This window comes from Bos indicus, chromosome 28 (assembly GCF_029378745.1).
Source record: "Bos indicus isolate NIAB-ARS_2022 breed Sahiwal x Tharparkar chromosome 28, NIAB-ARS_B.indTharparkar_mat_pri_1.0, whole genome shotgun sequence".
In the NCBI taxonomy this organism is placed as follows: domain Eukaryota; kingdom Metazoa; phylum Chordata; class Mammalia; order Artiodactyla; family Bovidae; genus Bos; species Bos indicus.
In genome coordinates, this window is record NC_091787.1 from 25,094,354 (window position 1) to 25,119,610 (window position 25,257).

Below are 25,257 nucleotides of genomic sequence, written 5' to 3' on the forward strand. Positions count from 1 at the left end.
TTCTTTGGTAGCTTATCAGGGTAAGTATGAACTGTGCACCAATAACGAACATATCAGCAGTGAGGTATAATTCATTTTCATATGTTATATAAATTCATCACTCATATGTAATTATGAAACAACTTTTATGGACTGTCTTTTCCTATAGGAAAAAAACCTTGAAGATAATTTACAGAGTTTGGCTACAGAATTAGCTCCAATTTATAAGCAGTATGCTCCAGCTGCTTATCAAAACCAGGTATGTTTTGGGACCTTATATAGAGCTTTTAAACATGGTTGAAATTTACATCTAAACAATGTCCTTGTTAACAGAAATTGTTTTGCAAATTTTACCTCAATGTAGATCTTTTATTGACAGTTTTAAAAATTATCTAGTGTTTTTTTAAAACAGTATTAGGGCAATTGAGGATTTCCCTGATGGCTCAGATGGTAAAGTGTCTACCTGCAAAAAAAGAGATCTGGGTTTGATCCATGGGTTGAGAAGATCCCCTGGAGAAGGAAATGGCAACCCACTCCAGTACTCTTGCCTGGAAAATCCCAGGGCCGGAGGACTCTGGAAGGCTACCGTCCTTGGGGTTGCAAAGAGTAGGAAAGGACTGAGCGACTTCACTTTCACTTTCTTTTCATGGCAACTGAATTAAATATCCACAATGAGATTTAATTCAATTAGGAAGTGGGGGAGATCAGGAGATATTAGCCACAGGGTACAAACTCCCAGCAATAAGATAAATAAGACCTGGTGCACAGCTTGTTGGTTATATTTAATAATATTGTATTATACTTAAAAGTTTTAATTATGTCTTAAATGTTACCTCTACACACCAAAAAATTGTAATTATGTTTAACCTTATTATGGTAATCATTTTGTAACATATACATGTATCTAGTGATCACATTGTACACCTTAATCTTACATATGTTATGTATGTCAGTAAAATCAATCAAAGTGAGGTGGGAAAACATTTTTTAAAGAAAAGAAAAGGATAACCATACATTGGGAGAAAATAATGGTAAATCATATAGCAGACAAAGTAGAAATAAGTGTAAAATACCTTTTAAATGTAACCAGGGAATTCCTTGGTGGTCCAGTGGTTAAGATTCCTCACTTTCACTGCTGAGGGCAAAGGTTTATCTCTGATCAGGGAAATAAGATCCTGCAAACAGAGCAACTATGCCAAAAACAAACAAAAATGAAAAACATAACCAGGGGTGCATATTTTTAAAATATATGATAAAAATTAAATATTTATTTGTATTATCATGAATAACAAGGTCTCTTTCCAATTCCATTTGATTTATTTATTTAGCTAGGCTGGGTGCTGGTTGCAGCACATGGGATCTTTGGTCTTAGTTGCAGCATGTAGGATATAATTCCCTGACCAGGGATCAAACCTGGTCTCCCTGCACTGGGAGCCTGGAGTCTTAGCCACTGGACCACCAGGGTGCTTCTCTAACCTTTCATTTTAAACGGTTACAAATTGACTTTCTATACTGTTGTTATAGACCTTGAACACTGGATGCATGATCAAAGCACTATATTAGTCTTTTCTCCTAATGAAATATTTCAGGCTACTCTTCTTATTTACCCGCCACCAAGTATCAGTGTCCTCCTGTTGCCTTCAGTGATTGTCATTTTAATTCATATAGCCTCAAATTCTTTACCTTGAATATTACTAAACTACACAATCACTGTGATAATCTAAATCTCTGAAATAATAAGTGTAACTAAGTTATAAACTTGTCATAAAGTGATTTTTTATCTTTATTGAAGGTGATTCTTTTTGTCTCTTAAAACTGTGGGTAATTCATTACTCTTCAGGTGGCGCTTGAACATATTGCCCGAGAATGTCGGCTTGGGAAGAAAGAAGGTCGTCCTTTCTCTGGGGTCACTGCTTGCCTAGACTTCTGTGCCCATCCCCACAGGGACATTCACAACATGAATAATGGGAGCACAGTGGTATGTACCTGGGTAGCTTTTAATTCTAAAGATTCCATCAACATAGTCTCAAGCTGAGATCCTGATATCAACAGTGCTCCCCAAAAGTTATAGAACCAGCCTGAAATATTTTTTTGAATGTTTCAAATTATATATTGTGGTAGGTTTGTTGGGATGGAGGACTACATGGTTATTCAAAGCTACCACTCTTGGCTATCAAACTGGTAGGTAGGAAGTTAAGCTAGTTAATGCTTCTTTTTTTGCCATCTGTACTTCATGGGTTTTTGTTTGTTTGTTGCCCCACATCACGGGCTGCAGGATCTTAGTTCACTGACCAGGGATAGGACCCCATCTCCCTTGCACTGGAAACGTGGAGTCTTAACCACTGGACCACCAAGGAATTCCCCTGTATTTCAGGGGTTTTGTGAGGGAACTGTGTGCCAAAATTTTAATGTTGGTTCTTAATACTAGTTTGTAGGAATATTTAGAAGAAATATTTGCACATATATGTGGTTGTTATGTTTACAGCCATGGAAAACAATCACATGCTTCTAGCATGAAATCAATCAAAATATATTTGAAGTAAGGAGAAGATCTCAGGAGAGATCATGCAATAGTCCTTTTATAAGGGAAATGAGTTTGCTTTAAGTAGATATCTTCTTACCCAGTAAAACAGAGAGTGATTGCCTCTATTTCTGAACTATACCAGTTTGGCCTCTTTGAAGACAGAGCTATGATTGTTCCACTTTGATTGAAAGTGTACCGTCTGATCCATTAAAATGCAGTCTTCCTTCCTTCTTTGGTCTGTGCGGTCTATCAGCAACAGATTAAGGAGCAAAAATAACTTTTTTTTGGTGTATCATGCCTTTTCACTGATGTTGACTCTGGTCTCTGAGACTAATGTTATTTTCAAATGTTGAAATTTTACAAATCCATCCAGATGAATCTTAGCTGAAGAGTAATTCAACATCTTGCTTGGCTAGTACATTTTCCATGAGTTCCTTCATTAGAGATAATTATTAGTGATCAGGTTAGATTAGGTTGAGAATCAAACTAAGTTTTGGTTCCCCTTCTCTTCTTATGTATTATTCAGTGCTTGTTCTTTGCACTCCTCTTATTGCTTATGCAATGAGGCACATGCCTAGAACTTGGCGTGATGCTAGATTTCCCCACCTCTGAAAACGTGAACTGAAAGTTTTCTGCCAACTCTTCTTCCTCTTTATTTCCCTGGTCTTTGTAATTATGCTCTTGTCTTTGTCCCCTTCTTAGTCTCCCTGTGACCAAATAAATTGAAGTAAACATTTATAAATGAAATATTCCAATTCTAAAGATTATTATTTTAAAATTATTAACAAATTACACCGTAAAGAGTTCAGTGATTCAGGCCTTGATGGTAAATGTGGCAGTAGATGTTTAGAAAGGCATGTGACTTTAAAAACCTTTAACATAGATCATTATCTGTATCCATCAAGTTCTATCAACTTGGAGAAATCAAATCTTGCAGTTTCCAGTCTTAAAATACTTTGCTGTCTTAGGAAGAGATCTTAGTTGTGGAAGAAATGTTTTAATGAAAAATAATGAGATCATTGGATAAATTTTTTTTTTGAGATCATTGGGTATATTTTTGATGGCTCTTTAATGACATTTGAAAATTAATTACCATTAAAATATTAATTTATGATAAATATAATTTTATGTGTCAACATCAGGAATTTCATACATTTCCCGGTATTTTCATTTCTCTACAATGAATAGAAATAATTTAGAAAAAAATTTTTTTTCCATTGGAGTATAATTGCTTTACAATATTGTGTTGGTTTCTGCCATACAGCAACACGAATCAGCCATAAGTAAACATATGTCCTTTTCCTGTTGAACCTCCCTCCCACCTCAAAAATAACTTATAAAGTAAAGAGAAGGCTGAGATTGGCTATATTCAAGACAAAATTTTTATTTTTAAAATTTACTGATTTTTGGCTGTGCTGGTCTTCGTTGCTTTGCGCTGGCTTTCTCTAGTTATGGTCATTGGCTGTTCTTGATTGCAGAGTGTGGGCTTCTCATTGCAGTGGCTTCTTTTGTTGTGGAGCATAGGCTCTAAGCACACGGGCTTAGTTTCTGCTTGGTGTCTGGAATCTTCCTGGACCAGGGATCGAAGAAGGTGTCCTCTACATTGGCACGTGGCTTCTTATCCACTGCACCATTGGGGAAGTCCAAGACAAAGTTTTCTTAAAAAGTCCTATATTACATCCAAGAAAAAGACAGACTTACTGTTATACTCCTAACTAAAATCAAAATGGAGCAGAACAATTATTTATCCAGATAAAATATTTCAGCGAATTTATTTTTAAAAGTATTGGGGTATATAAGTCCTGTTAGAAAATGAAATCTGGGCTTCTTTTGCTTCATTAATATCTGCCAAATTTTTTAATGAAGAAGAGAAAAAAAACTCACCTTGACAAACAGGACAGGGTAATATATGTGTAGATGAATTTCACTTAGAAGCAGAAGTGAAAAAAATCATAGAGAAAATCACAGCAAATTAGAAAATTCCTCATGATTTAGCCACCTTTAACCAAGGAATGTGACATTATTCAAATAGTAAGAAATAGTGTGATTTGTAGCCTGAAGTAATATCTTTTATTCATTGCTATTTAATATGATGATAGTGAACAATTCAGTAACTATTAACTGTGGAACAAGATGGAATAGAACAAAGAAGCCTTCATATTGAAAATATTATAAAATGCATAAACACATATAATATGTACTTAGAAAATCAACTCAAAATTACACTGGTCTGCTTAAAAACAATTGATAAGTTACTCATATTGAATAGCATTGAGTAACTTGATATATAAAATATTTTTCCAAAATGAATTAACTTATCACAGTAACCAATTGAAAATAGTTCCCTTTCACAATGGCAACAATAAATAGGTAGGAATCACTAAGAAGGTAGGAATAACTGTGATGAATGTGCAGGATCTCTGGTTCCCATTTCATGTTTTCTTCCTATCAGGTCTGCACTTTAACACGAGAAGATAACCGCTCATTTGGTGTTATTCCTCAAGATGAGCAGCTGCATGTGCTTCCTCTTTATAAACTTTCAGACACAGATGAGTTTGGATCAAGGGAAGGAATGGAAGCCAAGATCAAATCTGGGGCCATCATGGTCCTTGCACCCCGCCAGAGAAAAAGAATGCGATTTACTCAACCTGTTCCTCGTTCTGGGAAGAAGAGAGCAGCGATGATGACAGAGGTTCTGGCACATAAGATAAGGGCTGTGGAAAAGAAATTTATTCCTCGAATCAAGCGGAAGAATAATTCAATGGCAAACAATAGTAAGGCTTCATCACTGCCCCTTTTAGGTAAGGTTTATGGACTCTGATAATCTTCTGTGCGCAACTTCCATTGGCAGTTGCATTTGCACTTGGCCTTTGCAGCTTCATCTTTGCTACTCTTTTGAGAATGAGGCATTATGAAAGAAAACTTTAGATCAGATACCAGTCAATCCAACTAGCTAATTATTTTTATATAGTTCATTTAGAATTCAAAGGAAGACACAGTATATTTCCATATTCTTACCAGAATTAAAAGTCAACCAGAAAGTGACCTATCAGTATTTCTTGGTATTTTTTTCCCCCTCTATTTATACTTAAAAAAAAGTACAAAACCAAAGCATGTTCCTATCGTTTGTTCCCCAGCTATTGTGAACCAATAAGCTGTCTCAACACAGATAAAATGACATCACTTCCTTGAAGTCTTACTTCGTCAGCTTCAGCATCAGTTTAAGTAGTTCATTCAATAAATATTACTGAGCACTACTTTGGACTGTTCTAGGTACTGTAGCAGTGAATAAGAGGGGAGATAGTGCTCTGAAAGAATTCCATTTGAACAGGGTTGTCATAAAAGGATTGACTGAGGAATTTGTGTAAAGTCCTAAAGAATATGAGAATCCGCAATGTTTTTATTTGGAGAAATAGCATTCCAGGTAGCAGACGTGGCAAATGCAAAGTTTAGGAGAGAGGAATTTACCTTGAATACTTGATATAAGCAAAAAAGCCATTATAATTGGCGCACAGAGGGCTTCCCAGGTACCGCAGTGGTAAGAAATCCACCTGCCAATGCAGGAGACTCAACAGATGTGGTTCAGTCCCTGGGGCAGGAAGATCCTCTGAAATAGGAAATGGCAATCTGCTCCAGTATTCTTTCTTGGAAAATTCCATGGGCAGAGGAGCCTGGCAGGATACAGTCCATGAGGTTGCAAAGAGTCAGACACGACTGAGCACATGTATGGTTGGAGCAAGGTGTGAAATGGGTAGAACAGCAGGATATGAGATCAGAGAGGTAAGAGGGACATCTGAGCAGTTCACCCTGGGCTTTGTAGATTGCTGTAAAACTTTGGCCTGTATTGTGAGGGAGAGGAAGGTTTCTGGATATTTCATCATAGAGAGGGGCTATGATCCGATTCAAAAATAACATTCTAGTTATTGGATTGTAGCTAGAGTCAGATGGGGCAGAGAAATATTAAGGTGTTGATAAACAAGCTATCCATTAACAACTTAAGAAAGAGGCAATGAGGCTTGGATCAGAGTGGCTAATGAGGAGGACATGAGAAATGTCTGATTCTAGATGTTTTGAGGTAGAATCAATGGGATTTCTGATAGATTTAAATCTGGAGTGTGGACCAAAAAAGTGTAAAGGTTTACCCTGATGAAATCTGAAGCTCACTTTTGGACATGGTAAAAGTTCAAGATACCTGTCAGACATTCAAGTTGAGGTGTTAGGAAAGCAGTTGAATAAGAGTGTTATTCAGAGAAGATGATTCTTTTGTCGTGACCCTGATTGTCTTTGATAACTTCCTTAATTTTCTGTGCTGACAAGATGTTCTAGGCTCCTCTTATATAATCCTGCCCCATATCTAAAATCAGCCATTCCTCTAGGGAGCCTAAAAAACTAATACTATGAATTTAAACTGATACTCAAAGTCAGAGCTACAAGGTATTCTTTAACTTCTTCGATTTTTGTATTTTTAAGAAAAGTTGTTTGTTTTTTTTTAAGATGAGAGAACTGATAGTGCAGACTTTATATAACACTGGGAAAGATTCAACAGAGTTAGGGAAGAGGCGAGGAAGAATTATCATTCCTTTATGCTGGTAGCTCCACTTTACAGATACTTAGGTTTATTTTAAGATTCACATATCTGGTTCCATGCTGCTTGTTTAAGACAGTCATAACATTTTCACCTTTCTGTCATTTCCCAATTGCATCTTTACATGTTATTCTTTTAAAATATGTACTCTATTAGTAGCCAAATGTACAATATTTGCCCTATAACTTCTTGTTCTTTTGTAATATAACCCATGAGAGCTTTTTCTTCTTTTTTTATTGTTTTAAAACAGCACCACTTTACTTTTGCTGTTTTTTGATTCTTAAGATCTACTGCTTTTGCCTTTCAAACTTTTTTTTTTTCCTTTTGTAACCCCATGAACTCTAGCCCACCAGGCCCCTCTGTCCATGGGATTTCCCAGGTCAGAATACTGAAGTGGGTTTCCATTTCTTTGTCCAAGGGATCTTCCCGACCCATGGATAGGAACAGGCAGGTTCTCTACCACTGAGCCACCAGGGAAGCTCCACCTTTCAAGCATTTTGCTAGAACTTCTGAAAAGGAGAACGTCCTCAAGAAAAATGTTTCCATTTGATATGAGATTTGCATGGATATGTCAGAGTGGATGGCCCACATTTTGGCCAATATCATCATCATAATAAATTGCTACCTACTTTGTGAGAAAGAAATGCAGCTTAAATACACTTGTTTTGAGGTTACATATAGCTTATTTATGTTACTTCCTTTTGCTTAACAATAAACTTTGCCAGTTATGATGCTTTTGCTATCTAGAAATCTTTATCAATTGTTACTTACTTTAATTTTTTCAGAAATTTGATCATGCAATATCTACAATGTATCTAAACAGTTCTTTGGGTAGTGAAAACCTGCTGTCCCCATATTATCATCTGCACTGCATTCTGATGTATAGTTTTAATATTTACTTCATAGCCAATTAGGGTCATTTCTAGTATCGTACCATTTTAGACAATGGATATCCTGCTAAATTTGTGGACTTTTTAAATGATTATTTCCAAAGTAATCAATTCTAAGTAAAAATGTATTGAATGAAAAAGCATACCCAAACCACCTATAATTTTTAATGTGTGCATATGTCAGACTTTAAATAGAACAAAACTGACCATCATTGCCATCATCTGGTTTTATTCTATTCATCTTTGTATTTATCTTTAAAAGACAACAACTACCAAATTAGTTTATGTTTATCTTTACATTTGGTGTCCTTTTCTCTGTTTAGGAAATAAAACAGAGCCTGCGCAACCTGAAATAAAAAGTGAAACTGAACCCCATCTTATCTTCAAAGGTTCGGACAACACTAAAAGCTACTCACCAACCCCGTCCATTCCTCACCCAGGGAAAGAGGCAAACTTCGCTCCAGCCTTCTCCTGGTCCTCTAAGACTGCTTTGGTCACAACAGCTCCTTTTAAGAATGATGGATCACTTTCGTACGGGTTTTCAGAAAGAGGAAGCAATCCCCACTGCGTAATGCCTTCTGCGAGACACAGTGGTGCTAATGTAGCTGCTGGGGAATGCGCTGAAATTGCACAGCCTAGTGAAGTGGTTCCTCTTCCCACCTTGTCTACTCCTATGACAAATTCCCTGGGTTATTCTGAGCCTCCCATTGGCCCATCTGAGCAGCTAACTTCCAATCAGCCAAACCAGCAGCCTCCATTCATTACTTCTCCTCATGAGCTTGCTTCCTCTCTGGTGGAAGAAGACGAGCAGCCTTCTGAAGCAGATGAGCCTCCATCAGACGACCCCCTGTCAGACGACCCCTTGTCACCTGCTGAGGATAAACTGCCCCACATTGTTGAGTATTGGTCAGACAGTGAGCACATCTTCCTGGATGCCAATGTTGGCGGCGTGGCTATAGCGCCTTCCCACGGCTCGGTTCTGATCGAGTGCGCCCGGCGGGAGCTTCACGCCACGACTCCTGTTGAACACCCCAACCGAAATCACCCTACGCGCCTCTCTCTTGTCTTCTACCAGCACAAAAACCTGAATAAGCCCCAACACGGTTTCGAACTAAACAAGATTAAATTTGAGGCAAAAGAAGCTAAGAATAAGAAAACTAAAGCCTCCGAACAGAAAGACCAGGCAGCTAACGAGGGTATTGAACTGTCCACAGAAGTTAATGAATTTAGCCAGATTCCTTCTCACAAAGCGTTAACATTAACCCATGACAATGTTGTCACTGTGTCCCCTTATGCTCTCACACACGTTGCGGGGCCCTATAACCATTGGGTCTGAAGGCTTTTCTCCCCTTCTTAATGCCTTTGCGAGTGCAGTGTATTTTTTCAAGGTGCTCTTAAAAGAAAGTCATGTTGTCGTTTACTATAGCTTCATCTCACCCATTTGAAGGCTGAGGTTAAAAAAAAATTGGGGGTGGGTATTTCTTAACTGTGACTATATTTTGACAATTGGTAGAAGGTGCACATTTTAAGCAAAAATTAAAGTTTTATAGTTTTAAATACATAAAGAAATGTTTTGGTTAGGTGTTAACCTTGATAGAATCACTCAGTTTGGTGCTTTAAATTGTTTACTATGAAACGAGTCATTTTTAGAGGATTTTAACAGGTTCATGTGCTATGATGTAAAATTAAGACACACAGTGTTAACTCTACACAGCTCCTGGTGCTTAACCACATCGACACAAAAATAAGCTGATTTATTATTTCATGGTGCCATTGTTCCAACATCTTCCAATCATTGCTAGGAAATCGGCATATTCCTTTGAAATAAACCAATGAAGTGTTTTCTCTCTTAAAATATTTCTCCTGTATAAAATAATTCATTATTGTTAGTAATGGTTGGAGGCTGTTCATAAATTGTAAATATATATTTTAAAAGCACTTTCTATTTTTAAAAGTAACTTGAAATAGTATAGTATAAGAATCCTATTGTCTATTGTTTGTGCATACTTGCATACAAGAGAAATCATTTATTCTTGCTGTGTAGAGTTCCATCTTGTTAACTGCAATGTGTATCCTAATCATGTATATGGTTTGTGTTTTTTAAATGTGTCCTTTCTCATTCAAAGGTTAGCTACTTATATAAAATAGTTAGATCATGCAAAAATTGTTAATTCTCTGTAAAATTGGAATTAGGAAGCATATCACCAATATTGATTAACTTTTCTTTGGAACTAAATAAGAGTGATCTCTTCTGATTGAGCAACAATGGCCCTGATTTACTTTTACCCCAGCTTTTGTAATATAATCCGTAAAAGATGTTTCCAAAAGGAGATGAGACATAAGATGATTCTGAAGAGTCAAATGCTTCTAAAGTTTCAAGGTGATAAAATTAAAAAATTATGTGGCAAGAACCTTATCTACCCCTTATTCATTCTGAAAGTCATTCTGGTTCAGAAGACAAATAAAATTCCTGTAGAAATTTTTTTGATAGTAAATTTCCTATCATCATCATCATCACACATTGCCCCCCTCACACACACACACACACACACACACACTCTCTAAATAAACAGTAGGGATGGTATCCTAAACATGGTTTGTCCGTTAACAGCTAATCCAAAGTAGTTTATCTAAGTATATTGTTTTGGGGAAATGTTAACTTATCTTTTTCTAGGTAACAGGAAAATAGGCATTCCAGTTATTTTAGCTCTCCCATTATTTTTCCCATTGCTTTATTGACTCAACTTATAGCAAAGCAAAAGTGATTTCCCAATTAAAATGTTTAGAACAAGAAGAAATTTCAATGAAATACTTGATTCTGTTAAAATGCAGAGGTGCTACAACATTCAAAGTGTCAGATTCCTTGGGAGTATGGAAAACCTACTGGTGCTTCTCCCTTGGAAATGCCATAGGAAGCTCACAACCGCTAACACTCACATTTCTGGTGCAAAAGCAAACAGTTCCAACAAGCTATCTAAAGGAAAACTCATTGTAACTTATATTAAAATAATATATGGTGCAAAGTATCAGTTTCAAGCTTTTGACTGATTTTGACTAAAGGAATATGAAGGGATTGTAAATAACAAAATGTCCATTGATTGACCATCATCTTGTCAAGTAGATTTCTGCTTCTTGAATATGTAAAATAGAGTAAATCATTGACTTGTTTTAGTATTTTGTGTGCCTTAGATTTCTGTTTTAAAACATGTATATTTTTGTGAGCCTAAGGTTTCTTATACATATAAGTATATAAATAAGTGATTGTTTATTGTTTCCGCTGCTTCAATAAGATGTTACTAGTATTAGACTATCAGGAATACACCCTTGTGATATTTTGTTTTAGACTTTAGGCCTTAGCTCCCACCAGAAATTATTTCCTCAACAGATTTAATGGATAAAGTTGTAAGAACCTTTATCCATCCATCCGTCTATCCATTCTCTATTCAGTTCTCATTGAATGTCTGCCAAATTTAAGTATTAGCTTTGTTTTTCTTTAAGTCACCACCCTGACGTAGTAAACTTAAAGAATTAAAATCCCAAAAGGTACTGTTTTTTTTTTTTTTTCAAAAACAGCAAATTTCCTTCAAAACAATCCACTGTAATACATCTGCAGTTATTCAAATCAGTTTGTCACTAAGTTTGAATAAATTCCTTAACAATCTAAACTTGAAACACCATTGTTGACGTAGGGGAACATTCAGATCTGTGAAGTTAGTTGCAATTTACCAAAACGAATACATGAAAATACCCTATCTCAACTAAAATATTTCCAGTCTCTTATTGTAAGTAGCACCATGAACGGCTTGCCTCTACTGATAACCCCTTGGTGGGAACCACATATGATTCCTGCCTTGTTGAACTCTTTATTTCCCAGGTTTCACAGTGTACCATCCCATTGTGTGCTCTGTGATTTTTTTTCAAAGCTCATGCTTATTATATGTCCTGCAGGATTGTGATTGTATGCTGGCTTTACTGTTTTTAGAATTCTCTTTATCATGAAGCAAGGAAATAAATTTGTTTGAAATGACATTTTCACTCAGAAAACTGGTCATCTAACATTATTTCTACACTTACGTTTTACTGTAAAACCTTTTGCTTTACCTCTTTTATAGCCTTATGTTTCATCTTCTGCCTTTGTTCATGGTGTGATAATTGAATTCATTTATACTTGGCCCTTAAGTTAGCCCAGCCTGTTCATCATAGTCTCAAAGTTACCAATTATAATGAGAGAATAACTCCTACTTGATGTAGAACCCTACAAAATGTCATGTTGCCCTTCAATGTCTCTTTAATGGCTCTCGGGCCATTGATGAAAACAGTTTTCTCTTGTTCCTGTCAGCCTCATCTTCATATTTTCAATTCATCCACAAAGTATCAAATAGATCATATCATAAACCTGATTGAAACATATTCTTATTGAAAATTGAGGCTAGCTGAAAATGTATAGCTATAGGTAAAGTTTTGCAAAATGTTTGCGTCTTAAATACCCTTCCACATTCCTTATTATGCAGTCTGCATGTGGATGAAATAATTTCATTTGTTAAATATAGAATTTCAACTAGATGAGATTCATAAGCAATTTACTGAAGACATAACCCCAATACATAGTTAATTGAATGCATACCGCTGTGTAAATGAGGTACCGAATTCATATGAATTAACCTACTTTCTAATGTTACTACTTCAGTGGATTCCTACTGATTATCATTTATTTCACAACAGCATGTATGAAAATAACCCCAATCTATTTAAGTTTAGTATTCTTAAATTATATCTTTTATCTCGGACGAACTTATGACATTGCATGACAACTTCCACCAATAATGGGCACAGCATTTCCTTTGAATGTGCCCAGTAAATCAGTAGCTGTATGTGACCTTTAATATATAGCTACCTTCTATTTCACAACTTCCTGATGCATGGAAATCCTTTTTGTCTAGATTTAGTACAACTGGGAATTTTGATCTCTTGTAGAAATTTATGATGAGAGTTGTGAAATAAGGTAAAATAGTGGCCTCACAGCCCTGGAAGATACCTTAGAAGTCATACAGTCCAGTCACTGGGGCCCAGACAGATGTCAGTGTTGGTGTTCAATTATGTTTGGAAATAAAATTTAAACAGTCAAATGAAGGCCACTTTTTGGTTAGGAGGACTATAGGAAAATTTGATCTGCTCACCCACAGGGGACTTTATCACTATAAAGTAATCTTATCTTTGGTACAAGTCAAAATAAAATGGCTTTTGGGTTCTTTTTCTGAGCAATTCAGGGTAAGAAGTGAAATTGAATCAAGATTTCCCTGCCTGTAGAGTTTTGTGGGCCTTTTGTGGGAAATCTAGCTGACTTTTACCTATGAAGCTGTCCTGTTAATTCATCTCACAAAATGTGGCAATTGTCCTATTTGCTATTTCAATAAATGAAAATCAAGTACTGATAGAGTACAGGTTTTTATTTCCCCTGGAACAAGTGTTTGGCATATAAAGGGAGTTATAAAAGACTGAATGGTTGGAATAATTGGGGAAAGTATATTTCCATTGTATATATTCCCTAGCCATAGTTGTACAGTCTATCCACATTCTTGCATAGTTGGCCTCACAACAGAGTCCTAGACTAGTTATTTTGATGGGACTGTCTATGTGTGTTAGAATACTGTTTTGTGCACAGCTCCTAAACTTGCCCGTAAATGTACTGAACTTGTGTAACTTTGATGTCAGTGATATGGCACACTTAACCAAAATAGAATTCAGTGCCCTGATTTCTGAAGAAGTCTGGATTTATTTAAACCAAATTAGGCTCCGTGTTGAGCTTTCTTCTAATGGTTTACAAAATGATGCCAGGAGCCGTCCCTCAGAACTATCTGAGAGACCGCCTCCTGGGCTTGAAGTCCTTAGAAGTTTCGCTGAATAAAACATAATTCTTAACTTGGCAAGTGAAAAAAAAAAAGATGCCATCTATGGCTCTGAAATACAGTTTGGAAAGAATCAGTATGTTCTTTATCAGAAGTGGAATTTGTGTATTTTCTTGGAGTATATTGAGAATCATTGGAATCTTTGCTTTTCTCTAGTGTATAAAATAAGAGTGTGAGTTCTTATGTTAATTTTGGAGATGGTGGAGCTGGTTTTAATGCAGTACATAACTCTTCTTGTCCATAATGAACTTGACAAACTAATTGTCTGCATTCCGGCATCTGGACAACTTCCCTTCAATGCCTGTTTCTTCTCAGTATTGAATTAAATACCATTGTTGACTTCAAAGGGCATGTGTTTTGTTCCTTCAGGTAATCCAGGTGTATTTGTCACTGCTTATTTTCCCTTCTGTGAGGGTCTCACCTTGTGTTTGTCTTTTGCACTGTTTAATATCTCTAGCTGTAAAAGTCTAACATTAATCATTTCTCTTTTGTTTGTACTCCTTTCCCATCCCTACTGTGATGTTCATGATCTTCCTTGGATCATAAATTTTCTTCTAGTTTGCTCAGCCATAGATGTCCCTTAAATTAAAATAAATCTTAGTCTAAGGTAAATGTTATATATAAACGGATTTAACCCCTTTATGTCTGAGTGCAACTTTGGAAACCCTTGGTTAAGAGTTTAAACCTAGTTTTCCTAAAAAAAAAAAAAAGTCCTAGTAGCTATTACGAAAAGCATTCTCTCAATCACCACAAAAAAAAAAAACAAACACCAAAAAAGAAAACAAAAAACCTCAACTCTCAGAAACATTTTCATTTTTGGAGAAATAATATTGGAAAGTAATTTGGTTTCTTCTCCATCTGGCTAGGTATAAACTTGCATCTTTGAGCAGAAACTCTGGTATTATTTTTCTTTTCTCATTTTACTGCTGAAGCTACATTGTCAGCAAGTGTACTTTCATTCTTTTTACAGTTTTTAGTCCTTTCCTCTGATTTTCTTTAAGACTGTTGCTTCCACTCTCTCTGTTCTATCTTCATTCCCCCATGTATGTCCCTTACACAGATACACATGGTTCATTTTAAGAATAGCAGTGAACTTGGTCAGTTGTCTTTTCCTGTCTTTTAAAATCACTTCATCAATCAATTCTTTTTGGGATAATATCAAAAAGAATTAAAAGCTTTTAGTCAGCCCTTTTGGTTAAGAGGCAAATTCAGTTTTTAGGAACCCCCAGATTAGCATCAAGTGCTCTTTACCTATCCCAGTGATGTTTGACCCTCAATTCATTTGTTAGTGTTTGAATGTTTTACAAAAAGTTGCTTGAGAAGTTAGATACTCTAGCACTCCAGCTTTGCTATTTCTCTGTAACACATCATACTAATTATCAATTTTCTGACCAGTGACTTTGAATTAGTGGGTGTGATCTATAGACTAGATAGTATTTTCTCTCTTTTTTTGGCCTGTTTTCTTCCTTATCTCACAGCTCAATTTTGTGGATGGTTTCTGTTTTCTAAGGTAGATTTATTCCTTTGGAATTTGGTTGTTGGCAATAATAGGAACTGTTTTATAACCTGGATGCGAAAAGTTTTTTTTTAAATGGACTGAAAGTAATCTGAAGAGTTCTTAATTCAGTCATCAGAAGTGCTTTCTTCTGAGCACAGGTGGAGGAAGTTAAGGGGCAGAAAGGAAGAACTGTGTTCCTATAAGCAGCCTGTGGGTTCACCTACCAGCTCAAAACCACGTTATAATGATTCTACTCCTCACTCCATACCAGTTTCTTTCCAAAAAATAGCAACTCAAAATGAGGAACCCTTTTGAAAGAAAATATGGAAATAAGAATTATAATACTTGTACTTTATAATATTTTAGGCTATCAAACTCTTTCCTATCTGCCACTTTTTTCTCCATAATGCTGATGGTTGGACAGAGAACAATGTTCCCTTCTTATTGGTGATAAAGCTGCAGATTGGCAAGAAAAACAAATGACTTTCTCCTAATCACAAAGCAAGTCAACTCATTTGAGACTAAGGTAATAATTGCAGACTGCTGAACAGATTTCTTTGCCATAAACTATGACTTAGTGTTACTGAGTGAATATTTTGTCAGATCTAATCTAAGAATAATACAAAGTCTACTTATTGTACAGAAAATACGCTTCCGAAGTATTTTGTTTCCACTATTTATTTTAGCCAGCTATTTTCTTATGCATATATTGGAAGGTCCGGTCAGATTCATAGGACTTGTGTATTAGGGCTTAGATTAATGAAGCTTTATTTTTACCCCTGTAAAAGTTTTTTTGTTGTTGTTTTGTTTAAAGAATGTCCCCATACTACTGAAACAAAGGGAAACAAGGTCAACAACTCATAATCAAAATTCAATGGTTTTGTAATTTGAAATGGTTGAAGGGAATGTGCTGGGTAAACTGATTATTTTAGTTCCCAGGCGTTCATGGTAAACATGTAAAATTGTTGACATCTCTCAGAAATAGCTCTGTCTCCCAGTTATTTGAATTTGCTTTTTTTTTCTACTTTTCCAGCCATGTAAAATCTGTGTCAAAGGTTAAATATACCTTTGTTCAGAGAGTTAAGAAAAATAATAAGATGTACTAGTTTTTAGTAAGCTCTTTATAAAGAGGAAAGTTGGGCTACTTCATCAGTATATTATGGGCTACTAACAAAAAACATAGTCCAGACTGTTCTAAAAATAGTCAAATAACATTTTTTGTGATTCAGTTCCATAATTGCCTACCCTAATGCTTCTCTGTGATATTGCTAAATAAATCCCTGATGACGTAAGACTTTACAAAAAGAGCTCTTTAAAAAAAAAAAAAAACAGATATACGGTCTTTTTTTTTTTTTTTAACTTTTATGAGCTAACATTGTGATAGGTGCTTTAAGAGAAATATTTTTCCAGAATGATTTTGTAGTAAAAGTAAAGGGCAGCTTTTGTATTGTCATGTCTGGGTGGATAGTCATCTTTCGGTTACTAAGAAATCATGTAGTGTTCCCTAAAGAGAAGCTCAAAAATCTGCTCAGCAGAAAGAAAAGTATTGATTATCGGTTTCTTCATTTTCTCTTATGCTATGTGGTGACCTACCAAATAGATTCACAGGTGTATCAATATCTGTTTGGAGGATACCGATTATGCTTATCATTAGTGGGAACAAAATATTCAGATTCTTCACCATGGTGAAGTAGAGTAGTACTAAATTCCCAATAGAGAATTATCAATTTTACAAAATAATATTTATGTCTCCAGCTGACGTTTTCCTCTCTTTGGGGTGTATTTACTATTTATTTTGTATCTTTGATCTTTTTCTTTGGAAGATTTTACCTATTGCCGTCCTACTGTATTAAATATCCCATACAATGAAATAGGTTAGTAAAGATTTTAAAACCCCACAAATATCCATTTTTGGCTCTTAACACATGGGGGGAACAGTTTTTATAAAAGCACTTCAACATGTAGAAGGGAAAGATAATCTTCATTATGATTTCAATTCAGGATCAATAGGTAGTGACTCTGCAAACAAGGGAACACTTACCAGCAGTACTTGAAGACTTGTGAGTTGGGATTGCATGTTACTTGAAAGACCTAATTAAGCTAAATTTTGGTGCACAGCAGTTGTACATGATTTCATGTTTATGTAGCAAAATGCTTTGAAATGTACTAGTTTTGAAAAATACATGTAAAGATAGTTGTGAAAATTGTCTATTATATTTTCCTGTGTGTCTCATTTATTTAGAGCATAAAGTTTCTTTTTTAGTTGTTCTAACTGAATAAGGCTAAATGAATACTGTAATTGAAATTATATTTTAAATCTTTGTCATGAGTTTTTAAAAAAAAAAAACTATTGCAAATTGTATCATTCCTGATTACACAGAACTTTGTGGGTGGTTTTAAATAAATTTTATACTTCTATTTTGCACCTGGTGGTCTAATTTTTCTTTCCTCTTCAAAATCATATTTTTTACATTTACTATCCAATAAAAGTCACATATTTTTAACTACACAGGACTATACGATTTATTTGGAGATAACCAAATATTGCATTGGGTTCAAAACCAAATCAGGATGGCTGTAGCAGAACTCTTGCGTTTTAAACCATTTAATCCCCACAGTGACGCTATTAAGTAAGGGCTCTTACTAACCCCACTTTACATATGAATTCAGGAACTTAAAGTGGTTAAGCTGACACCCCTAGTAATTAGCAAAGCTGTTAATCAACCTTGTTCTATATTGACTCATGCCCTCCCTTGGATTTATCATTATTTTAATAAAACTTAATTCTGAACACAGAATGCTAACATTATTTTAAATTTGACATCCTAAAAAGTTAGTAGCTCAGTCATGTCTGACTCTGCAACCAAGGGACTGAAGCCTGCCACTCCTCTATCCATGGAATTCTCCAAGCAAGAATAGTGGAGTAGCTAGCCATTCTCTTCTCCAGGCGATCTTCCTGACCCAGGGAAGGAAACCGGGTCTCCCTCATTGCAGGCAAATTCTCTACCATCCGAAATGAAAAAAAAAAAACAAAAAACAAAACACACACACAAAAAACAAATACGTTTTTAGTGATATTCCAGCAAATATTATAGAAAAATAAGCTACTTTAAATTCATCTTGTTAGAAACCTATTTCTCTGTAGCATCCCAGTAGTCTTCCTTCTAGTGATAGAAACTACTCCACTGGCCCACCTCCCCTTCTCCACTTCCTCTCCAGGCAGCTAGAGACTACATTTATTACCTCCTTCCTGACTGGTTAAAAGGGAGACATTAGAGATGCTGAACGTACAGACAGACCTGAACAACACTCTAGGGGATGGAAGAATAAATAGCTCAGCTAATATCCTAACTCGACAGGTACCCTACAAGACAACTATCAGGTTTTTTGAGTCTTCTCTAGGCCAAATAGACACTTCGTCACTATTTCTTTAGTGAAACGGGTTCTAGATCCTTAATCTTAGTTCCCTGACCAGTGACCAGGGATTGAAACCTGGGCAGTGAAAGCACTAATTCCTAACCACGACTGCCAGAGAATGCCCTCCTTTATCTTAATTGATGCTCTTTTAGACAACAACCTGAATAATCCTTTAAAACAGTTATCTTTTAATAACAGATCTTGTGGGTAATTCCTTGACAGTCCAGTTTTAGGGTTCCATACTTCCACATCAGGGTTCATGGGTTTGATTCCCCGGTAGGGGAACAGATCCCATAAGTTGCACAGTGCGGCCGGAGAACAGAAAACAAACAACAAAACAAAAATCTTGGGTCATGACATTCCCCAGCTTAAAACATCCCAGTGACTTCCCCTGTACTTGGTATGAAAGCACACTCCTTACTTGGTCATTTACCAAGTGTGAAGAACAATGAAATAGTTGGTGAATAACTTTCATTTACTCAAGGAAATGCAAGGGAATTTCCTGGTGGTCCAGTGGTTAGGACTCTTATGCCTCCACCGCTGGTTGATCTCTGGTTGGGGGACTAAGCTACATCAAGCTGCAGAGTGCAGTTAAAAAAGCGGGGAAAAGTGTGAGAAATTGAACTGTGATATCTGTAATACATGCTAAAAGAAGACCTAAATAATTGGAAAGAATGGATACTTAACGTTGTTAATCGTGGGAATGTGAATGTGTGTAGTCACTGTGAAAACAAGTTTGCAACTCCTCAACAAGTTAGGCATAGAATTTACCAGATAACCCAGAATCGCACTACTAGGTATAATCTAAGAGAATTGAAAACAGGAGTTTAAACAAACACTCTATATGAATGTTCACAGCGTCATTATTCATAGTAGCCCCAAAGTGGAGGCAACCCCAAAGATCAACCGACAAATGGATAAACAAAATATGGTACTGTTCATATAAAGTAATCGTTTTAGCTATAAAATGAAGTACTAAGGCACGCTACAAGAGGAACCTTGGACACCATACAGTAATCACACAAAAAGCCTGTATAATTTTTTTTTTTTTGTAATGGGTCTTCTGGCGTGTAAGCTCTATTTCTCTCACCTGGGATCGAACGCCGGGACCCCAGCATGGGTAGCTTGGAATGTTAGCCACTGAAGCACCAGGCAAGTCCCAGTATGATTCTATTAACAGGAAATGTCTAGGACATGCTAATCCATAGAAAGCTGATTAGTAGTTGCCTGGAGCTGGAGAGCGCTGGGATTAAGGAGGAACTGCGAAATGGGTAGGAGTTCTTTTCAAGTGTTGGACGCATGGTGGTTGCACAGCTTTATGTAAATGCTAAAAGCCTCTGAATTGTACAATAAAATACTTAACCGATGGGATTATATGTTAAGTGAATTTCATCTCAATTTTTTCAAAGTTAGGAAGATGTCACTGGATATAGTCATTCTCCCACGTACCTGAACTACAAAAAAAAAAAAAGGAACCCCCCCCCCCGAAAATGGCGGCGAGCTCATGGATCACATGACTCCCGATTCTTTCCTTCCCACACTCGGCGAAGCTTCTTCCTTTGAGCTTGCGCAGAGATACAGACAGTTGGCTCATTGTCATACAAATGGCAAGGTAACCCGTCTTAGGCAAGCTCCGATTCCAGTTGCGTAGTGAAAGGGGTGAGCGCATTGACGGCTACCTCGGGAGCGCGCACGTAGAACGTAAGCCCGTGTGCGCCGTTCCTCAGAGAGATTGGGGAGGGGGCAGAGGCGCGGAGGAAGACGGGGAGGTTGGCGCATGCGCTTAAGCCTGATGGGTTTGAAATGGCTTCGGTGTTAACTGGGATCGGATTCAGGTGAAGGTTTGGTCCTCGCGGTTGGAGCGGCAGGCGGCCGAGCCGGGGTTCCTAACGTCCTGTCGGATCCTCCGAAGCGCCGGGAGCGGCCGTTTTGGTAGCACGGCGTCCGTAGGCCGGCGACGGTGGGGCTCTCGTGGGACTGGGACGGGAGAAACACAGTCCCTTTTGTGCGGGTCGGAGCAGGCCCGGCGCGGCCGGCCCCTCCCCCACCGCCTCGGGTTTTTTTTTTTTTTTTTTTTTTTTTCCGGCGGCCCCTCCGGTGCCCCCGGCAACCCTCGGCCTCGGCCTCTGCCTGGCAGGCTCGAAGGGGCTGCGGGCCGCCGTTCCTCGCTCTCCAGCCGGTGAGGCTTTAGCCTCCTGGCTTCGGGTCGGAGCCTTGCCCGGCGGCACGGGTTTTGGGGAGTGGAGGCTTCTCCGCACCGCTGGGGGCTTATGTGTACCGGAGCTCTCGGTATTCCCTTCTTTGCATTTCGCCTAGTCTCCGGGACGGAGGATTCCCTCTCCCTTGGTCTGCAGCCCGCGAGGAGCTGGGGCTGGAGGAAGATGGATGGCACAGCTCTGGCCCCTCCGAGGTGTGGGGGGAAGGGAGTGCGCGGGCTGAGATCTTCGCTTCTTCTGGCTGGATTTGGGGGGGGGAGGGGTCTTCGGTATGGTTCTTTAAGGGGCATCCGTTGTTTCAACTGTCTTTCTCCTCGAGGAAGGGGAGAAGAGGAGCCCCCAGTTTTTTCCCTAGTCTGCAAAGTAAGGAAATGTTCGTTATTTAAATGATGCTCTTGAATACCTTTCTTCGATGTCTCGTCCCAATTTCCGTTATTGGTTTTTCCACTTTTAGCCCCCAGCCCTTTGCCAAAAGAAACAAGCAGGCTATTTTTCTGTTGAATGTAAAGCTGTGTATTTTTTATTGTTAAGAATTGGGTAAGAAAACGGCAGATGGTCTTCTGTTTAAATGTGACAGTTTGTAGTCGATGAGGGAAGTGCGTTTCTTGTAAGTCGACCTCTAATGTCATGTATTGAAATTGGCTACTTTCGAGAACTAATTTGATGTAAAATGTTTTTGCTGCATATCGGACATTCAGGTGCCCCTTGTTATTTATAGTTGGTCTACGAAGATGTCCTTGACAAATTAAACATTTCTTTAAAATAAGACTTTTGTGATGGTTGTAGTTTGGTTGAACTTTAAACTGTGGATCCTTTCTTAATAGATCGCTGCTGTAGAAGACTAACAAGCGAAGGTCCCCCCCTCCCCTTTTGTCATGGCTCAGTTTGGAGGACAGAAGAATCCGCCATGGGCTACTCAGTTTACAGCCACTGCGGTATCTCAGCCAGGTCAGGCTTCCTCTGAACACATGTGCTATAGATGCCGGATTTGGGATATGTTTTAACTGTGTGCATTAATCTGTGCATAATACTGTTAATATAACTTTGCAAATGATGTATCTTTTAAGATTATCTGTGAAGCTTCTTTTAAAAATTGATAGACCAGCTAGCGAAATACCTGCTTTGCACAGCAGTTTGGACAGTTATTTGTAGTCTTTTAAACGTTAAATTGGTTTAGTTATGTTAGAGGTTAGCAGCCACTCATTCATTCTAGTTTACCTCATTTGGCATGTTAAGGTGTCAGTATTCATAAGTTATATTTAAAATTAAATATTCATACTTTATGAAAAATTATAAGACTGTTTTTCAGGTATTTGAATTTTAAGTGAAAAAACCAACTCTAAAGAATTTATGAAGCAAAGGAAAAGAATAAATAGATGTAAAGGAAAAGAGCAAGTATTTACGTATTCAAAATAAAGCCTACGAAATGTCATTTTCAAAATAAGTAACAAAATACGTCATTAAAAGTGTTTATTTCAGCATTTCTTTCTATTGTTTTTGGGAGGACTTACTTTTTTTTTTTTGCAATTTCTTGACTTATGGTTGAGTCTTCAGTTTACAAAATGAAATTTTGAGTTTCTCTGAGTACCCAGAAAAGTTGCAGCTTATTCTGTTAATTTGAATATATTTTACTTATGATATACTTGATACTAGTTTTTGCTGCATTTTACTTAAATTTTTGTTATTTGAGGTCAGTTGCAGAGACACTGTGATCTTCTAACTCTGATGTTCTAAATTGGATCGACATGATTATCTTGCTGTGTAGGTGACCTTTCTCTTTAAGGAAATGAATATATTAGGGTTTTTATTTTAGTTACTTTTGATTTGAAATATTAAAGGAGCAACAGTTGATTTGAGAGATTAAATGAGCAACTGAATATAATATGAAATAATAGTTATAATTGGTATCCAAGTGTTTCTTCTCTGTGTTAAACAGTGGGGAACCTGATAATGACTTAAGTTTGATAAAACAGAAATTATTACCAAATACTGTGTGTCCAGAAACAAGTGATGTGTACTGGTATTTTGGTAAAGAACATGTTTACCTGATTTCCTGTGTACAATTTGCTTTAATTTCTTGTCTGTATTGTTCCTATAGAATAGCTGTTATGGTGAATTTCTATTGTCTATAGTTCTTAACGTCTATATTGTAATTACTTAAATATGCGCTGTGCTTTTGTTTTTATTTTGAAACTGAGCAAAGGAGAGACTATAAAGGTTTTAAAACTTGTCAAAGTCAGTAGTAATTATAGACCTTTTCCATATTTGACAGTAGAGATTTCAAATGTAAATAATGGGATTTGTGTAAACAGTTTGTGCTCTAAGAAATTATGGATTTTTCTGGGACCTGTCATTAATCATAGTTTTTCAAAGTCTGATATTTTATTGATGCATCATTACTTTAGTAACTAACTAGGCAGGTATTTTGTTAGCATCTATGTTTAGTTTTCCTGCAAAAATCCTGGAGTAGGTTCTCTAGTGAGTGTTTTTATTAAATGTTTTTATTAAACTATTGAAATTTTTATGTTCTGTAGTTGGTAAAGAATCTGTCTGCAATGCAGGAGACCCCAGTTCAATTCCTGGGTTGGGAAGATCCCCTGGAGAAGGGATAGGCTACCTACTCCAGCATTCTTGGCCTTCCCTTGTGGCTCAATTGTAAAGAATCCACCTGCAATGTGGGAGACCTGGGTTTGATCTGGGTTGGGAAGATCCCCTGGAGAAGGGAAAAGCTACCCACTCCAGCATTCTGGCCTGGAGAATTCCATGGAGAGTCCATGAGGTCGCAAAGAATTGGACACGACTGAGTGACTTTCACTTTCATATTTTGAGCTGTTTCCTGAAAGCTTGATATTTTCTAGCCTTCATTTTCAAGCCTTTGTGACTAATCATTATCTTATTAGAATTGATTCTCAGAGTCAAGCTAATTTCTAAGTTGAACTTTTTTCAACTATAAGGCAATTATGGTTTTATTTACACCTCATTTCAATGGAGAATTTCAGCCCAGTATATATATATAAGGCTTTACATTTTCTCCTGTAAGCTTCAAATGCAATTTGATAAAAAACAATTTCAGCAGAGAGGGCATCAGAAGAACTTAATCAGGATAGTAGTGTAGGTACCTATTTTATTCTAGTTAAAAAAAAATGCATGCATTGAAATATGCCAGATATATTAGTATCAGAGGTCAATGTCAATCAAATCGCGGTCACACAACAGAAAAAGGTTAACTGAAAATTCAATTCAAATGAAAATATTTTGATCTTTGTGCCTGTGTATCTGACTCATTTTCTCCTGAAAGCAATATAAAAAAATTACTGCTATTTTTTTTTAGTATATGACTTAAGGTTATGTTCAGTTAATGGCTTTGCTATTCCGTTTTCTAGCAAGATTGTCTTGCATTTGTACTTAACTCTGGAATCAGCTAACAGTGATTTGAACATTTCAGTGCATTCACACAGATGACATTGCTAAGTCACTTCAGTCATGTCCGACTGTGTGACCCCATGGACAGCAGCCCACCAGGCTTCCCCATCCCTGGGATTCTCCAGGCAAGAACACAGGAGTGGGTTGCCATTTCCTTCTCCAACGCGTGAAAGTGAAGTCTCTCAGTCATGTTCGACCCTCAGCGACCCCATGGACTGCCGCCTTCCAGGCTCCTCCATCCATGGGATTTTCTAGGCAAGAGTACTGGAGTAGGGTGCCATTGCCTTCTCTGACAGATGACATATCTAAGATTAAAAACTTCAGTAAAAGTATGTACACTAGCACTTAATTGCTAAAATCTGTCATAAAGTTGAAGCTCAGTATTTGAATTATTTCTGATTAATTTTGATGCTGTTTTTCAATTGTGTCTGTACTATTCGCTCAGTCGTGTATGACTGTTTGCAACCCCATGTACTGTAGCCCACTCCTCTGTCCATGAGATTTCCTAGGCAAGAATACTGGAGTGGATTGCCATTCCCTTCTCCTGTGGATCTTCCTAACTTTAGAATTGAACCCCAGTCTCCTGCATTGCAGGCAGATTCTTTACCATCTGAGCCACCTAGGAAGCTGTTCAGTTAAGGAGTTAATAATTTCAAGTTTGTCATCTTTAATTTTCTTTTCCTTTACTCCCCATATTCAAACATATATCAAACTTTGACTTCTCCTTTGAAATGCCTCACATGTATTCCTCTCTTTTACTTTTAGGCTCTCTGTACTTCACATTTGGATGACTGATCCATAACTGCTTTCTCTTGCTTA

At 37.1% G+C, this 25,257-nt stretch overlaps 2 protein-coding genes and 1 long non-coding RNA gene across 11 annotated transcripts in view; 2 read left to right on the plus strand and 1 right to left on the minus strand.

Moving 5' to 3' along the window:
• Positions 1-17,807, plus strand: part of TET1 (tet methylcytosine dioxygenase 1) — a 136,807-nt gene extending 119,000 nt beyond the window's left edge. For all 4 annotated transcript variants that reach the window (XM_070781857.1, XM_070781858.1, XM_070781860.1 and 1 more), the window contains 4 exons: positions 149-238; positions 1,820-1,957; positions 4,956-5,304; positions 8,302-17,807. In XM_070781857.1, coding sequence (XP_070637958.1) covers positions 149-238; positions 1,820-1,957; positions 4,956-5,304; positions 8,302-9,314 — 1,590 coding nt within the window. In that variant the 3' untranslated portion in view covers positions 9,315-17,807. The remainder of the gene's footprint in view (positions 1-148; positions 239-1,819; positions 1,958-4,955; positions 5,305-8,301) is intronic.
• Positions 3,868-8,532, minus strand: LOC139180351 (uncharacterized). Its single transcript, XR_011564620.1, has 2 exons — positions 8,395-8,532; positions 3,868-4,172 (listed from the first exon to the last, which is right to left on the minus strand). It is a non-coding gene; the product is annotated as an uncharacterized lncRNA (long non-coding RNA).
• A 2,701-nt stretch (positions 17,808-20,508) lies between the features above and the next one.
• CCAR1 (cell division cycle and apoptosis regulator 1) overlaps positions 20,509-25,257 on the plus strand; it is a 47,034-nt gene continuing 42,285 nt past the window's right edge. For 2 of the 6 annotated variants that reach the window (XM_070781861.1, XM_070781866.1), the window contains exons 1-2: positions 20,574-21,209; positions 21,840-21,963. In XM_070781861.1, the coding sequence (XP_070637962.1) occupies positions 21,891-21,963 (73 nt within the window). In that variant the 5' untranslated portion in view covers positions 20,574-21,209; positions 21,840-21,890. Of the gene's footprint in view, positions 21,210-21,839; positions 21,964-25,257 lie in introns of all 6 variants that reach the window. The other 4 variants (XM_070781863.1, XM_070781865.1, XM_070781862.1 and 1 more) reach the window with 4 other exon arrangements.